Below are 19,402 nucleotides of genomic sequence, written 5' to 3' on the forward strand. Positions count from 1 at the left end.
TCCTGATTTACAGTGGTGTAACTGGGAGCAGAATTTGACTCTCTCTCTTTGTCTAGTGAACAATTCCAGCTGCTGCTGGACAACTGTTTGTCACTAAATGTACTGATTGCTTACTTCTTTGTTAAAAATGCATGGTGTGTATGAAACCCTAACTGTTAGTAGGTGGCATACAAGTATACATTTGTTTTCTCATCTAAATGAGCCAATCCATCATTATTCTGTACATCTGCTAGGAGGAAGGAGCATGGTCCAGTAGGAAATAGTGAAAGTAGTTGTCTGCATATCAGGGGGCTAATTCTGAAATCGTTGACACTGGTATAAATCCAGAGTCACTCCAATGACTTCACTGAGCGCTTTGGGTGCTCAGCATCTCTGACAACTAGGCACAAGGTGTCTCAAGTTGGGCACACAAACAGGACTTGATCGTGGGCAGAGGTCCCATTGAGTTCAATGGTGCAGGGTCAGAGCCAGTGTGAGCTGGAGCCGGTTCGCACTAGTTCGCGCAAACCAGTTGTTAAATTTTGAAGCCGGTTTAGAACCAGTTGTTAAAGGGGTGGGGAAGCTCAGGCGGGACAGACAGGATGTGGCCTGCGAGACCGTCCTGTCTGTCCCGCCTGAGCTCTCGGCTGGGGAGGCTCCCATGTGAATTTTTACTGACTCGGTGGCACTCTGAGCCTTCAGCAGCATTTTGGCGGCAGGTCCTTCACTTGCTCCGGGTCTTGGCAGCATTTCGACAGCGGGTCCTTCACTCGCTCCGGGTCTTTGGCAGCATTTCGGCTGTGGGTCCTTCAGTGCCGCTGAAGACCCGGAGGAACTGAAGGATGTGCCACCGAAGTGCTTCCGAAGACCTGGAGCAAGTGAAGGAACTGGTTCTTGAGCTTCTGGCAGCTCATCATTGGTCACAGCCCTCCAGAAGAATACAGAATTAATGAGCACTTCTGAAAATGTTGACCATAGTGCATTAAAGTGTATGCTAGGCACTTTATAGACCCATAGTAAGCCAGGCCTTGCTTTGAAGAGCTTACAGTCTAAGTAGATAGCACAGAGGCAGAGCATGGGCGGTGGGTGAAGCTTCCGCTGGGGTAGGCTAGCTCCCTGTCCCACCTCTTCTTTGCTTGACTCCCACCTCTTCCACCCGGGGCCCCGTTCACACTCTACGCCAGCCCCCCCGCTCACCCCGCCCCCCGTTGCTGCTTGTTGCATTCCTCCTCTCCTCCACACACCCCTTCTCCCAAGGCCACTGCTGCATGCGCTCTCCACGTCCCTCATCCCTTGCACCCCCCCGTCCCCAGCGAGGTCTCCACCGCCCACGAGGATGCGTGGAGTGGTGGGGACCTCTGGAGAGGGGGGATGGAGTGAAGGAGAGGAAGCACTCAGCTGCCAAGTAGTGGTGGAGGCCTCGAGGAAGGGGCAGAGCAGGAAGGAAAAGAGGTGGAGCACAGGCGGGGCCACCATGGCCCAGGCATCAAGTGGCACGGTAGCAGCAGCTGCGCCAGGGGAGGGTTAGTCTTCCCTGGCCTATTATGCCCATCATCTATGAGACAGAGCTAGTGGGGGAGAGTTATCATACATTCACATTGCCATTGATTTCAATGGGAGCAGAGCGAGGCCACTCCTGAGTGCTTTTGAAACTCCCATCCATAATATATTTTTTATTCCTAGCCCATGTTCTCCTGGACAGAGTATTATTCTTCAGCCCTTTAAATTTACCTGATCCATATTATTAACCCTGACTCCCCAACCCTGCCCATTCACTGCCTGCCTGTAATGTCTCATTTTCCTATGCAGTTCTGCAAGGGTGTGAATGAAAGAGTTGTTCATAAAGATAAATAAAGGTACAGCTTCCCTCCATGACCACATCCTCTCTCCTGTTCCAAACCAGAAGTCTTAATTAAAATGATGCTAAAGGAAGCAAATCAATCAATAGATACCCTACACAATGGTTTATTCTCTCCCCCACCCCCACAAAATTACTTACAAGTATCACATTATTGCTTTAGGTGATCTGTTAACATAGCAGTTCATTGGCAACATTTGCTATTGAATCGGATAAAAGACACCTTGGGAATCCAGGCAAATCATTCTAATATAGCTCTTTTCTTTGTCTCGACTGCATTTCCCCCTTATTCTGAGCAATGAAAGATGAGGTGTATTTCAAAGCAGAGAGATCCACGGTGACTAGTTTCACTGACATATCTGGAATTCCCCAGTTTGCTGAGTATAGAACAAATAATGGTTTTGTCATGATTTTAGACACAGTAAACATATTTTTTCTTCACAGGTGAAAAAATTGGCATTACAGCTGTGCAGTTATGATATGGCCAAGTAATGAATGTGCATTGATCATTAAGACCCTCATTCAGCTCTTGGTTAACCATGTAGGATCAACTGAGTCTGCTCCTGTTCATTACTGAATTTGAGGCCTTTGTTTCCATGGTTCGGCAAACACATGAACAAGTGGTCAGTCCTTCTTATTGAGACACAGTGTTTCCAGTTTGGGGTTCAGGCTACCACCACTAAAAGCACTGTTGAATAAAAGGACAAATTCTTGTGCAGAACTGGGGAAACTCCACTGATTTCAACTGAATTACTCCAGACTGATACTGATGTAACTGAGAGCAGAAGCTGGCTCTAAATTCAGATTTAGCAATCAAGCCCAGGATTAAAATATGATATTGTAGAATGTATGTGGCTGTAGAGATGAGCCAGAGCCACAAAGTTTAGATTCACAGCTTAAAGGATGAAGCTGAGTGTACAAGCTGCACATGGTGTGGCCCAATTATTAAATGTAAATATAGGCTAATAGGTCTAAGTCTACAACAGTAAACTGTTTATTCAAATGAAAAGTTTTATTGGGGATTCGAGATATATTGTTTTCTTAAACTCAGAGGTGGCATTGTGTTTTGAGTTCTGTTTTAGTTCTGCAGCAAACCACACTGATGAACAGAATTCAAATCTACTGAATACCTCCCCCCCCATCTTTCCGTCCACCAAAATAGACCTGGTATTTACACAAAAAAATTCATAATAGTTTTTTGCACTGATTTTCACCTGCTTTTGTTGTTATGGTAATAAACACTGATAAATTCCCAGGAAAAAAATAAATAAAATAAAAAATGAAAACAAAGGGCCCTAAATATATATTAAAGAAAGATCATGAGTAATCCCCTTTCTCTACCTTCTAGTTCAGGTACAGAAGTGAGGCCCCAAATCAGAACACCCGTAGCTTTTGCATCAAGGGGCTGGTGTTCAAAAACTAAACCTTACTCCACATTTTCCAAATGGCCCCTATATTTGCACTGGGCTGAGCAACCCCTCTTGCCATTTTCTCTCCCTTCAGCCCCATCTCTGAGGCGCTTGCAATGTCAATGTAGATGAATGTTGCTGCTTGAACCCATCTCTAGTTTTGGGGCACCTTTGATTTCATTCATTTAAAAAAAATCATATACTTATCATAGCCCAAACAGGACCTGTTAATGAACAAAGCCCATCTCATGTGTATTTCCATCATACATTCCCCTCAGGCACATAATATGAGTGCACAATGTTTTCTGAGTGCAGAGATAACCTTAGGTTGTGCACACTATAAAGCCTTTCCTGTAATCAGTCACTTGGTTCACTTTTTCAAAAAACCGAATTTGGGGCTGCTGAGACAGCCCCGTGGACGAAGGTCTTCAATTGATGCAGAGATCAGGTACAGCAGTAGTTAAATGTCCAGTCTGAATGTACCCCATTCCAAAATGGCTGGAGGTCAGCTATATTTTGCTGTTCTTATAAATCGACTTCTTCTCTGAAAAAGAAGAAAAAATATCCTAGATAAACAAGACTTTATTTCTCTCCCTTTGGCAGCAGTGATCTAGGGTAACATACTAAAGTTAGAGCTGGAGAAATGTTATTTAGTAAATAAAAAAAATATTTTTTTTAAATGGAAGGAAAGTCATTCTAATCCATTATGCCAGTTGTTTCTCAAACTTTTTGTATGCGTGACCACTTTCACACAGCAAGCCTCTTGAGTTAAATAGTTACTGTTTAATATGGGGGGCGGATGGGGGGGGCGAAGAAACTTTGTCAATATCATTGTTCACATTGTGCCATTGCCACCCTTACTTCTGTGCTGCTGTTGGCGGCAGGCACTGCCTTCAGAGCTGGGTGGCCAGAGAGTGGTGACTGCTGGCCGGGTGCCCACATCTGAAGGCAGCGCCGCCACCAGCAGCAGCAGAGAACTGCAAAGGTAGCAATGCCATCCTATGCCATCCTTACTTCTGTGGAAAGTTTGCCCTTTGTGCTGGGATGGGCGGCTATGGGTGAGCTAAGGCAAATTTTGGGGTGGCTATAGCCCCTGCAAGCCTCCCCCAGGACCACCCTTGCCTGTGAGTCTGACTGTTAATTATAAATGAGGGTTTTTTTGGCCACTCTTAATATTCTGATTGGTCTGCAGTTTAATGCAGCTCTTCAGCTGCTGAACAATCAAGCCCTATAATGACAGGTTTCAGAGTAGCAGCCATGTTAGTCTGTATTCGCAAAAAGAAAAGGAGTACTTGTGGCACCTCAGAGACTAAATAAATTGGTTAGTCTCTAAGGTGCCAGAAGTAAGTCCTATAATGTTGTCGTAGTCTCAGGACTGGTCTTAGAGAAAATTGCACCTTGGATGAACTTCTATTTTGGCACCCTTTCTTTAGAGCCAGAGACCCGCCATGTGTGAGGCTGACAGCCAGTGACCCCTGTGTAATAACCTCAAGACCCCCAGTTTGAGAACCCCTACATTATTCTAATATTATTTGATCATTTCTACAGTCATAAAGATCCTCACAGTTAACTCTTGTCTGGCAAGACATCTCTGTGTCTTTACAGCTGCCCTGTTTTAACAAATTGACAAATTATGTATTTCCAACCTGTGGATCTAGTTGTGGAAATGACTGCAGATGCCATCTATCCCTGCAAGAAGGGGTCAACTAACAGCATGCAGAGTCCCTGGCAGCAAGTAGCCTGCAGGACTGAGCACAGTGTTGGCAGGGGAGACAGGAAATCATGTGACATAACCCCAGCTGGGAAACTCAGTTGATGTGTGGTTTCATCAAGTTGCTTCACTTCAGTTTCTCTTTGTGCAAGCTGCAGATGATAATACTGATCCACCTTTCTCACAGGGGTTGAGGCATAGCTGATGTTTGTAGAATGCTTTGAAGATGTAAAATGCTATAAATGTATTATTTTTATTACTTCAAGGAACCCTGTTCTGCTTTTCAAACATAAAAGATATTTATAATGTCCGGTGCAGAAATGACTAAGGAGCTCATTTAAACTACTTCCCCATGCTAATTTCCCCCCTGCTGTTACTCACACCTTCTTGTCAACTGTTTGAAATGGGCCATCCTGATTATTACTACAACTTTTTTTTTTCCTCCGGCTGATAATAGCCCACCTTAATTGATTAGTCTCGTTAGAGTTGGTATGGCAACACTCATTTTTTCATGTTCTCTGTGGATATATATCTTCCTACTGTATTTTCCACTGCATGCATCTGATGAAGTGGGTTTTAGCCCACGAAAGCTTGTGCCCAAATAAATGTGTTAGTCTCTAAGGTGCCGCAAGGACTCCTCATTCTTTTTGCTGATACAGACTAACACGGCTACCACTCTGAAACCTGGAATAGTTCTGTTTTTCACATTTATATTTCTGTGCAAAGACATGGATTCCAACATGCATTCTGATAATAAAAGATAGCAACATTTGTTTTAATTTTGTACTACAGTATTTCTTAGGGGCATTAGCCAAGAATCAGGACCCCATTACACTGACTGTACAGACACAGTAAAAGACAGTCATGCCACAGAAAGCTAACAATGTAGGGCGTTGAGTCTGGAATCACTTATGCATGTGAGCAGTGCCATTTACTTCAATGGAATTGCCCTTGCAGTCAAGCTCATGCATAAGTGTTTGCAGGATCAGGGCCTAGTTTATGACAAAGTGCAAGAAGTAAATGTGACAAACAGAACAGCAGGAAGGGGAGCACAAGCTATTTTACCCTAAGCAGTGGGTCTCAACTTGCTATGTAAGCAAACCATTTCAACTGGTAGTGCTCTGCAGGAGGCACAGTTGATCTGAAGGGAGGGACTGGAAGGAAGATAAGGTGAGGGGTTTTCCGGGTTTTTTCCAGTTTTTCCCACTCACAAGGGGTGGCTTTGGAAAGGGTATAGAGATACAATCTACTTTTTCATTGCTATTTTGATTGAATTTTATAAAATTGGTTGTGCTGCTTAATCATTTCACAATACTGGCCTATAGCATAAAGATATAGTTTCCCTTTAAGTAACATAACACATAGGGAAGCAGGATTGTGTGTGCATCTGAAATTTACTTTCTGTATTTTACTTTTACGGATTCTAATTTCCCTAACGATCATGCAAAATCCACATAAGATTGTTGGGCAAAGGAGTTATGCAGGAGGAAATTTACATTAGCAAACACATGTTATGGGTCTGACATTTGATTGATACATATCAGAGAATGGCACTTCATAATAAAATCACTTTAGGCTTCCCCATCACCTTCCACCCAAGGATCTGAAAGCATTTTACCAACATTAAAACAAATAGCCCCGTGATACTCCTGTGAGGTAGGTAAGTATTATTACTACTTTTTTACAGGTGGGGAGCCTGAAGCACAGAAAGGTTAAGTGATTTGCCCAGGATTGCCAAGGGCATGTCTACACTCCATTGTAAACCCGGGTCTGTGTAAACCTCAGTATTTCCAAGCCCCCACGAGTGTCCACACTGCATTGTAAACCTGGGCTTACAATTGCTGGACCTGGGTCTCACAGCCCTCCTTCATTGTTGTGTATGTGGCCACATTTATTCCTCTTTGTTACTGGCTGCCACCAAAGACTCTGTGTTACCCTCCACCCCATTCCTGCTGCATCAGACTGGAGGAAGATCCTGAGCTCTTCCCACCTGGCCCCTTCTGTAGAACATACCTGATCGCAGCTGATTCCACGTGTGACCTGCAAAGTGTAAAAGAATGAGACAGGGAGTGTGAGTACAGGAGCAGCCATCCAAAAGTGCTCACTCAAAGAATCAACCCATCAAAACACGGATTCTTTTCTTCCTTTAACTCTTCTATGGTTTCTTTACTTCTCTCCAACCTTTTATTCTGTTTTACTCCCCCTAGTGTCAGTTCCTGGAAATGAACGATCTGCAGAGTCTTTTTCCTTCAGACTAAAACATTTTCACACAGCTACAGAAAAGGAGCTGTTCAGAGCCTTGGCAGGCAGGAAATGTTTCTTCAGTAGTTGGCTTTTCATGAGTCTTTTTTCCTCCCTCAAAGAAATTTTTAGCCAAACTATTTTTCAGAAACATAGATTTTGCAAGAGCAGAGAAATTCAATACAAGTCATTAGGCCTCAGCTTTTTCTTAAGGACTTTGATTCTCCTCTCACTTACACAAGTGTAAACTGGGAGTAACTCCACTGGAGGCCAGGTAATTACACCTACAGTTGCCAGTAGGCCCATATTGTAAGGGATGTCCTTTATTTAAGTATGGGACAGGCAATATGTTATTTAATCAGTTTGGGTTGCCTTTGATCCCATATTTCAACTAGGATTGCCTCCTGGCCAGTTTTTGTACAGCCATGCCGAGTGCGGTGAAAATGTGTCATTTATTTTTTCACTGGGATCCACTAAGGGAATGCTGGTCCCAGTGAAAAAAACCCAGAACATAAGCTGCAAGCATGCATGCCCTGGCAGCGATACCACACATGTCACAGTCTCACGTGGACGGCAGCACAGCCAGGGCAGTACCCTGGGCCCTGATCTGTGTGCTGGTCCCGGGCTCTCAACTCCTGAAATCTTGCTGGCTCCCTGGGAAGTGACATGGATCTGAGGTTCACCAGTAGGGAGGGGCAGTGGTGAGCTGAAGTTGGTTTGCACCAGTTCGCGCGAATCGGTTGTTAAATTTTGCAGCCGGTTTAGAACCGGTTGTTAAAGGGTTTCGGCGAACTCCAGCCCGCAGGCCACATGCGGCCTGCGGGACCATCCTGTCTGTCCCGCCTGAGCTCTACTCACCTGGCGGCTCTGCGGTCCTTCGACAGCACTTCAGCAGCATGTCCTTCAGTCGCTCCGGGTCTTCGGCGGCACTTTGGCGGCGGGCCCTTCAGTGCTGCCAAAGACCTGGAGTGACTGAAGGATGTGCTGCCGAAGACCCGGAGTGACTGAAGGAACCGGTTCTTCACCTTCTGGCAGCTCATCACTGGGGTGGGGTACGGAGTAGGGACCTGGGAGGGGGAGGCAAAGGCTTCTGGGAGGGCACAGAGTGAGGACTCATCTCAGTGCCGAGGACCATGAAGTGGAACAGACATGAGCCAACAAGGGGGGTGAGGAGCAGGGTGGTACTAAGAAAGCTGTCCAGTATTTCTGAAATACAGTGTTGGCCATCCTAGTTACACCACTGTAGACTGGAATGAGAACAGAATCAGGCCCTTCATGTCCTTTTTCAACATGCAAACCAATGGCTGCTCTAGACAGGGTCCATGGGTGCAAGTGCACCCACAGAAATCAGGCCTGAATGCGCATTCACACAGGCAGGGCTGCCCACTGGGGAGTGGGAGAGAGTAGGGGGGTGAGAAGTGGGGTGGAAGCAAGCAGGGACTCCTGGAAGGGGATGGTGCAGCCACTGAACTGGGAGGCTACATTTGCCCCTGTTTGCAAACTCCACACTTATAGTATTTACTCAACAAACAGTCCCTCTATTTCAGTGAGATTCACGGAACAAGGTTCTACTCAACTTGAGCATGATGGCAGAATATGGCCCATAATGCTTTGCATTGCTATAGCACCTTTCATCCAAGTGCTTTATAAGCATTGGTTCATAGAATCATAGAATCATAGAATATCAGGCTTGGAAGAGACCTCAGGAGGTCATCTAGTCCAACCCCCTGCTCAAAGCAGGACCGATCCCCAATTAAATCATCCCAGCCAGGGCTTTGTCAAGCCTGACCTTAAAAACTTCTAAGGAAGGAGATTCCACCACCTCCCTAGGTAATGCATTCCAGTGTTTCACCACTCTCCTAGTGAAAAAGTTTTTCCTAATATCCAACCTAAAACTCCCCCACTGCAACTTGAGACCATTACTCCTTGTCCTGTCATCCGCTACCACTGAGAATAGTCTAGATCCATCCTCTTTGGAACCACCTTTCAGGTAGTTGAAAGCAGCTATCAAATCTCCCCTCATTCTTCTCTTCTGTAGACTAAACAATCCCAGTTCCCTCAGCCTCTCCTCATAAGTCATGTGTTCCAGTCCCCTAATCATTTTTGTTGCCCTCCGCTGGACTCTCTCCAAGTTTTCCACATCCTTCTTGTAGTGTGGGGCCCAAAACTGGACACAGTACTCCAGATGAGGCCTCACCAATGTCGAATAGAGGGGAACAATTACGTCCCTCGATCTGCTGGCAATGCCCCTACTTATACATTCCAAAATGCCATTGGCCTTCTTGGCTACAAGGGCACACTGTTGACTATTCATATAGCACACTATTCATTCATATAGCTCAGTGGTTTGAGCATTGGACTGCTAAATCCAAGGTTGTGAGTTCAATCCTTGAGGGGGCCATTTAGGGATTGGGGGTAAAAATTGGGGATTGGTCCTGCTTTGAGCAGGGGGTTGGACTAGATGACCTCCCAAGGTCCCTTCCATCTCTGTTGGGGGGAGGGATAGCTCAGTGGTTTGAGCATTGGCCTACTAAACCCAGGGTTGTGAGTTCAATCCTTGAGGGGGCCATTTAGGGAACTGGGGCAAAAATTGGGGATTGGTCCTGCTTTGAGCAGGGGGTTGGACTAGATGACCTCCTGAGGTTCCTTCCAACCCTGATATTCTATGATTCTATGACTCATATCCAGCTTCTCGTCCACTGTAACCCCTAGGTCCTTTTCTGCAGAACTGCTGCCTAGCCATTCGGTCCCTAGTGTGTAGCGGTGCATTGGATTCTTCCGTCCTAAGTGCAGGACTCTGCACTTGTCCTTGTTGAACCTCATCAGATTTCTTTTGGCCCAATCCTCCAATTTGTCTAGGTCCCTCTGTATCCTAGCCCTACCCTCCAGCGTATCTACTACTCCTCCCAGTTTAGTGTCGTCTGCAAACTTGCTGAGAGTGCAATCCACACCATCCTCCAGATCATTAATGAAGATATTGAACAAAACTGGCCCCAGGACCGACCCTTGGGGTACTCCGCTTGATACTGGCTGCCAACTAGACATGGAGCCATTGATCACTATCTGTTGAGCCCGACAATCTAGCCAATTTTCCACCCACCTTATAGTGCATTCATCCAGCATATATGTCTTTAACTTGCTGACAAGAATACTGTGGGAGACAGTGTCAAAAGCTTTGCTAAAGTCAAGGAACACCATGTCCACTGCTTTCCCTTCATCCACAGAACCAGTTATCTCGTCATAGAAGGCAATTAGATTAGTCAGGCATGACTTGCCCTTGGTGAATCCATGCTGACTGTTCCTGATCACTTTCCTCTCATCTACGTGCTTCAGAATTGATTCCTTGAGGACCTGCTCCATGATTTTTCCAGGGACTGAGGTGAGGCTGACTGGCTTGTAGTTCCCAGGATCCTCCTTCTTCCCTTTTTTAAAGATGGGCACTACATTAGCCTTTTTCCAGTCGTCCGAGACTTCCCCGGATCGCCATGAGTTTTCAAAGATAATGGACAATAGTTATGCCTCGCAGTTGCCCAGAATGACCTGTAAGGTATTATTTGCATTTTTACAGAGATGATAAGTGACTTGCCCCACGTCACAAAAGTCCAGAGCAGATCTGGGAATAATGCTCAGGACTCTGCATGCAGTCACATTAGTGTAACTGAAGCGCCATGGGGCCTGAAGCCTGGAGTTCCGGCAGGCGCCTCCCGCGAAGCTGAAGTCCTGAGCCCCAGCAGGTGGACCCCAGCTCTCAAACTTCTGAAGATTGTCATATGCAGCTTGGAGGGTCAATAAGTTTGGCCAGCCCTGTGGTATAAATTAAATTAAACTAAATCAAATTAAAGTAGCCTTTTTTCTCTGAAATGGACTCTATAAAACAAGCAAAGCCCCTGGTCTTGCAAACAGGTATGCGCCTGCCTGAATTTACTTACACAGCTAGTCCCATTGAAGTTATGGAGCTGTAAGCATGCAATTAAAGTTATGCAAGTGTTTGCAGGATTAGGACCACAGTCATTTAAAAAAGCGAACACAACTTTCTTTTGATTATGTCACCAAAATCTACCAGCTGAATGTAGAATGGGACATGTTGCAAATTGATGTATTTCCCATGTAAAATAAAACCTGTTGGGATTATTCTCGCTGGCTAACTGAATACAGCAGTGGTCACTCTATGTGTTGCACTCTCTCAACACACTTAATCTTAGGCCAGGTCTACACTAGGCGTGGGGGGAGGGATCGATTTAAGATACGCAACTTCAGCTATGAGAATAGCATAGCTGAAGTTGACGTATCTTAGATCGACTTAGAATCACTTACTTCGCGTCGTCACGGCGCAGGATCGACGGCCGCCACTCCCCTGTCGACTCCGCTTCCGCCTCTCATCCTGGTGGAGTTCCGGAGTCGATGGCGGAGCGATCGGGGAGCGATTTATCACGTCTACACTAGACGCGATAAATTGATCCCGGATAGATTGATCACTACCCACCAATCCGGCGGGTACTGTAGACGTGGCCTTAGTGTGGTCAGAGTTAAAGATATAGTAGTGGTATACGTATAATATTTGTACAAGAGAAAGCATGACATCTGAGTTACAAGTTAGGAAAGGAGTGTGGCTGTCAGGAATTGGATGTGTGCATTATGAGTTATTCTCAATTTGACAAAACATTTGCAATAGGAGATGGAGTCTGTGTGTCTTGGGATATTATGACTGGCAAATCAAGTATGTGGAATGAGGTGCTCTGCAACTTAATGTCTTAACTGGTGATTTCCTTGATGTTTGGTGATACAAAATGCATTTGAGCTACCTGTTTTTTTATGGGGCATTAATAAATGGGTTGGTGGTTGGAGGTTGATGGTTTCTTCCACACTGCTCTCGGTAGTGGTTATTTGACTGTAACAATTTTCTTGCCATCACTCCAATCTTGTGTGTTGTTTAGCTCTTTCAACTTGCTGTTAAAAACTTGAAAGAGTGTGAGAGAGCAAAGTGCACATATTGGGCTGAATAAGAAGCTAGACAATTATTAGTGCTAATTAAAAGAAATGAAAACTTAGCTTTGCTGATGTCTAATACAAATTTGTTCAGATGAGCACATCAAGAGAGAGCGAGAGCAAGATAGAGACAAGGGTACAGGATGAAAATGTCCTGACTGGAAATACAGGACAGTATAGGAGGATATACACACACTTATTAGCTGAGGAAAAAAAGTCTACTCAGAGTCAGTCTGAAACAATAGTGCTTTTTTCTTAAGCTAGGTATGAGCTCTGCCAGAAGTTATGTGCTTGATTCAGGAATCACTGAGTAAGGTTCTACGGCCTGTCTTATGCAGGAGTCCAAACTAGATGATTACCCCTTCTGGCCTTAACATCAATGATGCTATGAATCTGTGGCTTGCTGAAAATGAGCCGTGTTCAGGTGTGGGAGTTGAAATTGTATTTTTCATTTTTTTTTTTTTAATTTGTGTGTCTTTTAGGAACATGTGTTTGGATGTTCCTTGAAAAGTATTTGACATGTTTGTACCGTGGCAGCTCCAGGGAAGTGAAGAGCTCCTGCAGTGTTGCTGAAATCAGTGGTATCCAAGGTTTTGTCATATTCTGACATCTGTTCTGAGCAATTACACCCAGGACCCTCTTGTTCTGTTCAGTTTGACAAAATGTATTTTCTTCTTCTGCCTCAGCAAATGTTTGGACTAATCCCGGGATTAGTGATCTAGGGCTACATCATGACTAGCCCTTACGTGGCTGTGCAGCACAGTAGGAAGGAATAAGGATTCTTCTCACTTTTGCAGCTGTGTAAGATCCAGCCACAAACGCAACCCCCGCAGCCAAAGGAGCAGAGGAGTGGCAGCCCAGATGCTCCCCCCAAGGTACAAGGAGAGGCAAAGATTAGGAGGAACCATGGCTCTGCCACCCACCCACTCTAGCCAGTGGAACTGGCTGGCAGCATGAGTGAAGTATGCTGCATCCTGCAAAGGAGTATAACAAATTACTCTGTCCATCCCCCATACAAGCAGGGAGCCCCACAAGGTGTTGTGCATCTCTGAGGCACAGTGCCTCTGAGGGATCCTCTATGCACTGCCCCTTACTATGGGCTTATGCTTAGTAATGATGGGCCACATCCTCCCTGGCGAAGCCAACAGAACTATACTGACTGACACAGCTGAGGATCTGGCCTGATATATTTTGAGGTGGTATCATGTCCTCCCTCATGTGGAGCCAGAGCAGATAAGAGGTAATAGGTAAAGTAGGGAGAGAGAGAGACATTTGACAGCAACGATGGAATAGAGTCTGAATAGTGCTGTTGGAAAAGATCTGGGAGAGGTTAGCTGGAGGAGTACAGTACTAGCATCCGCAGAAAGAAAGGTGGCAGCAGCACAATGGTGACATGAGGAAAAGGTCAGGAGTAGTTAGTACATTCTGTGGTGGTGCTGGAGGAACCTACGACCAGCCAACCTGAACAATTAGATTTGACTATGAATTGTTGTAGTAATTCCGTTTAAACCCTCACGTTTCCCAGGTCAGTGAAAATCTTGGTGTCCTCATTAAAGTGTGCGAGGTAATAAATAAATAATAATAATAATAATACCTAGCTCGTATACAGTACTTTTCATCAGTAGATGTCAAAGAATTTTACAAAGAAGCTAAGTGGTATTTTCCCTGTTTTAAAGATCGGGAAACTGAGGCACAGTGATTTTTTTTCCATGGTCACTCAGCAGGCTAGAGTGAGAACAGCTCTCCTGAGTCCCAGTCCAGTTCTCTAGCCACTAGGCAACATGGCCTCTGTATAGCAGGGATATTTAATTTTTGTTTCTGCAATATGTATATGTGAATGGGTTGGGTAGTTATTTCTTACTGCAGTTGCACATTTCTTTTATATATATTGCGTCCTTTTGATTGTTCTCTAATTTTCTAATAAATATGTTTATTCACGGTGACATGTATTATGTGGCACTTGCCTGGGCTAAGGAGTATTATGCATTCAACTTAATTTCTGGTATATGTGTTCAGAGAGTCTGTATTAGAAAATTACATATGCCACCGCGCATGGCCTCCCTCCAATTCCTCCAGCGCTCCTCCTCAGAATAGGGAATCAGGCTCATCAGAGCAGGACTTCCCTCTCGCAGGGCAAAGGAAGTTTGTCAGACACAGAACGTGTTTCCTCATTAGCAGCAGTGCAAGCGCTCATGCTCTGGCTCAATGGGCAGCAACTCTTCCCCTCGTCTGCCCCCTGTGCTTCTTAGGGGCTAATGTGCGGGGATGGGGTAGGCAGATGAGGAGCCTTGTAGCTTAAGCAGGCCACAGGGGATTTGCATTTTGTATTTCACAAACTTTCTGATGGGGAAAAGCAGCCCTTCAGCCCTGCGGAACGGGAGAAGGCTTGGTGGGGAGAAACTGTAGAGAAGCCCCTTCTGTAGAGCAGCCTATGGCTCATCAGAGGGGACCTCTGCTCTGTCCACCTTCCTATGGTTTGGCAGAGTGGAGCTCTTCACTGCAGGACGACCTGTGGGTTGACAGAGCCAAGTCCCTCACCCGTCCCCTTTGGAGGCCAACAGGAGGGGAGGGGAAGTAACTTACGTGGAGCTGTGCGGCAATAACTTAAGAATACTGTATGTTGCACTAGTTATTGGGATGTTTACTGTGTGAATATCAGGGCTTAGTTTAACAGGGGGCTGTGAGGAAAAACAAGCAGGAAGCAAAAGAATGGCTCAAGGTAAGTCGTCCTTCAGCAAACACTTGACAATGTTGAAGGGACAATGACAGAGCCCTTGGCTCTGAGGATTCTGGCTCGACCTCCTGCTAGCCTGGTTTTTAGGAAGTCTGGGGTTGTTTCTTTCCCCACCACTGGTCACAAACTCCCATAGAGGGAAGCACCACATGTGCCATTACTCAGTTGGAGCTGCTGGTTAACCACGGCTGATACATGGGTGCTATAGTCCCGGGCCCAGCCTAAGAGTGGGAGGATTGCGTGAGGAGTAAAGGCATGGGGCCTGACAGCTGACGGGATGCACTCAGTGAGACTAGCAAGGACAGAGGTGCATCTAGCCCTGGAACCATAAGAGTGGGGAAGCCGTGCGGGCAGTGGGATGCTCTGGAGGGGAGTTGAGGCTGGAATGGGGAGGGGAGCTCAGTCAGTATGCAGTGAAGCAGCAATATTTCAAGTGCTCCTTATGGGAGATGAGCCGGGAAGTGGAGGTTACAGTGGGGACGTGAGAAAGTCACGTGTGCACAAGGAGATGAGCAGGGCTGCTGGAGCCAGGGAGGAGAATGAATGGTGGGGTGGAAGGAGGCCGGCAGCCATTAACTCACCCCTGCCATCAGGGACCGGTTGAACTTCCTGTGGATCTTCAGAGGGCAGGGCCGGGGCAGCAAATCACAGGGTGTCTGTGGGCAGGAAAAGCAAGGCAGGGCTTGTGGTCTCTTGATTTTTTCTCCAGAGCATCTTCTCTGCCTTTCCACAGCTCCACACCAGTCTGCCCACACGCTAGACTGCCCCCGGCCTCCTTGCTCTCAGAAACGGCAGGGATGTGTGTGAGGAGAGCGGGCCGATAGCTGATTGATCAGGGCAGTTCCATTGGGGAATTAAGTTAGATGATGATTGTGACATGTCTGATCCAAACTGTGAACTTTGTTTGGTTTTGTGCCTTCCATTTAAACTGCTACGTGTCATTCTGTGTGGGAATGTCAGTGTGACCTTGAGAAGGTCAGTCTGTTCCACACACTGCATTGCCAAGGAGGGATGATGAAAGAGCCATCGAGGGCAATCAACTTTGAATGACACATGAGGACTGGCCTGCCTCAGGAGACATGGGTTTCCTTCATGTGGGACTCACATGCCTGGGGGGGGGAGGGTCCAAATTTTGCAGTCTGGGCACATGGCAAACAGCACCAGAGAGGGGGATGCTCTCTGAAAATGGGGGGTAGAGGGGCTGTCCTCTGCCACATGTCAGAAGCCCAGCTGGAGGGAGGGAGGGAGAGAGGGTAAGAGGGACTCTGCCTGAAAAGCTGACCGGACCTTTGACTCATAGAAGGGGTCAGATCGGACGGGGGAAGTGTGCCTTGGGACTGTTGGTTGTTTTGCAAAGATCTGTATCTCTCCTGTGCTTTCCTGAGAGTAAAAGTGATGTGTGTTCCTTGCTTGCCTACCATGTTGTTCTTGAAGGGGTTAGTTAAGAAGCTCTGAGTGCTCATAGTAAGGTAGAGCTCTCAGCAACTGGGGGCTTGGGAAGGCTGGGGCACTGATTTTGGGAATTCAAGTGTCTGGGCTGTGGAGCCCCACATCCCAAGGAAAGGTGACAGACATAGGGTCTGTGCTGGGATTGTGCCAAAGGCCCAGAGCTAGGAACAGTGGCTTGGGTCTAACCAGACCCCGGGGGCTTAGAAGTGCATGGGATCCGGCGGTCGGGTCCCCTCAACAGTGATGTCCACCCAGAGAAGGAGACAGTGCAAGCTTGTGACAAGAAGAAAAGGAGTACTTGTGGCACCTTAGAGACTAACCAATTTATTTGAGCATAAGCTTTCGTGAGTTACAGCTCATTTCATCGGATGCATTCAGTGGAAAATACAGTGAGGAGATTTATATACACACAGAACATGAAAAAATGGGTGTTATCATTTAAGATGAGCTATTACCAGCAGACGGGGGGGGGGGGGGAGGGGAGAAGAGAAAACCTTTTGTAGTGATAATCAAGGTGGGCCATTTCCAGCAGTTAAGAGGAACGTCTGAGGAACGGTGGGGGTGGGGGGAAATAAACATGGGGAAATAGTTTTACTTTGTGTAATGACCCATCAGCTCCCAGTCTCTATTCAAGCCTAAGTTAATTGTATCCAGTTTGCAAATTAATTCCAATTCAGCAGTCTCTCCTTGGAGTCTGTTTTTGAAGTCTTTTTGTTGTAATATTGCGACCTTTAGGTCTGTAATCGAGCGACCAGAGAGATTGAAGTGTTCTCCGACTGGTTTATGAACGTTATAATTCTTGACATCTGATTTGTGTCCATTTATTCTTTTATGTAGAGACTGTCCAGTTTGACCAATTGGCATGGCAGAGGGGCATTGCTGGCACATGATGGCATATATCACATTGGTAGATGTGCAGGTGAACAAGCCTCTGATAGTGTGGCTGATGTTATTAGGCCCTATGATGGTGTCCCCTGAATAGATATGTGGACACAGTTGGCAACGGGCTTTGTTGCAAGGATAGATTCCTGGGTTAGTGGTTCTGTTGTGTGGTGTGTGGTTGCTGATGAGTATTTGCTTCAGGTTGGGGAGCTGTCTGTAGGCAAGGACTGGCCTGTCTCCCAAGATTTGTGAGAGTAATGGGTCGTCCTTCAGGGTAGGTTGTAGATCCTTGATGGTGCATTGGAGAGGTTTTAGTTGGGGGCTGAAGGTGATGGCTAGTGGCGTTCTGTTATTTTCTTGGTTGGGCCTGTCCTGTAGCAGGTGACTTCTGGGTACTCTTCTGGCTCTGTCAATTTGTTTCTTCACTTCAGCAGGTGGGTATTGTAGTTGTAAGAATGCTTAATAGAGATCTTGTAGGTGTTTGTCTCTGTCTGAGGAGTTGGAGCAAATGCGGTTGTATCATAGAGCTTGGCTGTAGACGATGGATCGTGTGGTACGGTCTGGGTGAAAGCTGGAGGCATGTAGGTAGGAATAGCGGTCAGTAGGTTTCTGGTATAGGGTAGTGTTTATGTGACCATCGCTTATTAGCACCATAGTGTCCAGGAAGTGGATCTCTTGTGTGGACTGGTCCAGGCTGAGGTTGATGGTGGGATGGAAATTGTTGAAATCATGGTGGAATTTCTCAAGGGCTTCTTTTCCATGGGTCCAGATGATGAAGATGTCATCAATATAGCGCAAGTAGAGTAGGGGAATTAGGGGACGAGAGCTGAGGAAGCGTTGTTCTAAGTCAGCCATAAAAATGTTGGCATACTGTGGGGCCATGCGGATACCCATAGCAGTGCCGCTGATTTGAAGGTATACATTGTCCACAAATGTGAAATAGTTATGGGTGAGGACAAAGTCACAAAGTTACACACAGTGACAAATAAAGGGGATAACTCAATATTTAAGAAATAAGCCACTTTTCAAATGTAATGAATGTGTTTGTGTGTGTGTATATATTTTGTGGTGAATGTGGTTCTTTATCTGTTGGGAGGCAAAAAGAAATGTGTGCATCAGAGGAGCCAAATTTCCAAGCTAGGGCAATTTAAAATAGCACCACTCCAAAACTGTACGTGAAAATCTGATGGAAAATTCACCTGGCCTCTGAAGAGTTGATCTGCTACACGTGGAAAGTAAATTCACTCATAAATTGTGAAATGGAGGGATTATAAATCCTGCTTTCAGAGGAAATCTCAACACAGCCTCAAGTTTGGAGTTGCTACCGATGCCTCCATAATCTCACTGCTTCAAATGCAGCTGGGGTGAATAGTGGTTATAAGCAGTTTCTAGCTGCTGACTAATCAGTGCCCTATGTGAAATGACTTGGTGTTTTCAATCCATTTCCTTATGGAAAGGTGTCCCCATCACAAAGGGCATTACCCTCACATTGGCAGTCTCCACAGAGAGGAGGACATTCAGCTGAAAACGTTAAAATCCACAAAACAGCTGTAGTGTGTGTTAAAATAACAGGAAATTCCTGGCCGCCTGTCTTGCTCTCTTTGTGTATAATCTCACTCACCACCCACCCCACGCCAAGGGAATGAACTCTGAGAGAAATGAGCTCTGAGAGAAAGAGAATTTCTCTGCAAGTATATTTTTGGTATCTAGCTATTCTGAGTGCTCTTCTCTGAGAACTTGTTTACAGTACAGTATGTGTCAGCCTCTTAAACAGATACAATTTCAATGGATGGTATAGCTGCTGAGATTTTAGCCCTCACTTGGGTATAGATGGAATGTATACTGCTGTGTGTGAATAGTTTGTACAGTATATTAGTCAAGGCATGCATTGCAAAGCCCAGTGTCTTTCACAGAGTGAGGGATACTAGCCAAGAGTCAAAACCATCTTTCTGTGCCATATTAAATCAAATGCTAGAGGAAGTTTCAACTCATGGAGAAAACAGATCCCAACATGGCATCTTGGTTGAAGTGGAGGATAATTAGATTACGATGGCAGGTAGCATTGTAGGACATGTCTTCTATCAACAACACCTCAATATTAGAAATGTAGGTGGCCATGAACCACTTTGTAGAACTCCATGGATCACATTTGA

General features: G+C 45.8%; 1 protein-coding gene across 4 annotated transcripts in view; it reads right to left on the minus strand.

The window, feature by feature from the left end:
- Nucleotides 1-1,936: 1,936 nt before the first annotated feature.
- TMEM273 (transmembrane protein 273) overlaps nucleotides 1,937-19,402 on the minus strand; it is a 37,259-nt gene continuing 19,793 nt past the window's right edge. For 2 of the 4 annotated variants that reach the window (XM_073353080.2, XM_073353077.2), the window contains 2 exons: nucleotides 6,971-6,997; nucleotides 1,937-3,790 (listed from right to left, as the gene is read on the minus strand). In XM_073353080.2, the coding sequence (XP_073209181.1) occupies nucleotides 3,772-3,790; nucleotides 6,971-6,997 (46 nt within the window). In that variant the 3' untranslated portion in view covers nucleotides 1,937-3,771. Of the gene's footprint in view, nucleotides 3,791-6,970; nucleotides 6,998-10,298; nucleotides 11,254-15,643; nucleotides 18,336-19,402 lie in introns of those variants that run through there. The other 2 variants (XM_073353079.2, XM_073353078.2) reach the window with 2 other exon arrangements.

This window comes from Lepidochelys kempii, chromosome 7 (genome assembly GCF_965140285.1).
Source record: "Lepidochelys kempii isolate rLepKem1 chromosome 7, rLepKem1.hap1, whole genome shotgun sequence".
Taxonomy (NCBI): domain Eukaryota; kingdom Metazoa; phylum Chordata; order Testudines; family Cheloniidae; genus Lepidochelys; species Lepidochelys kempii.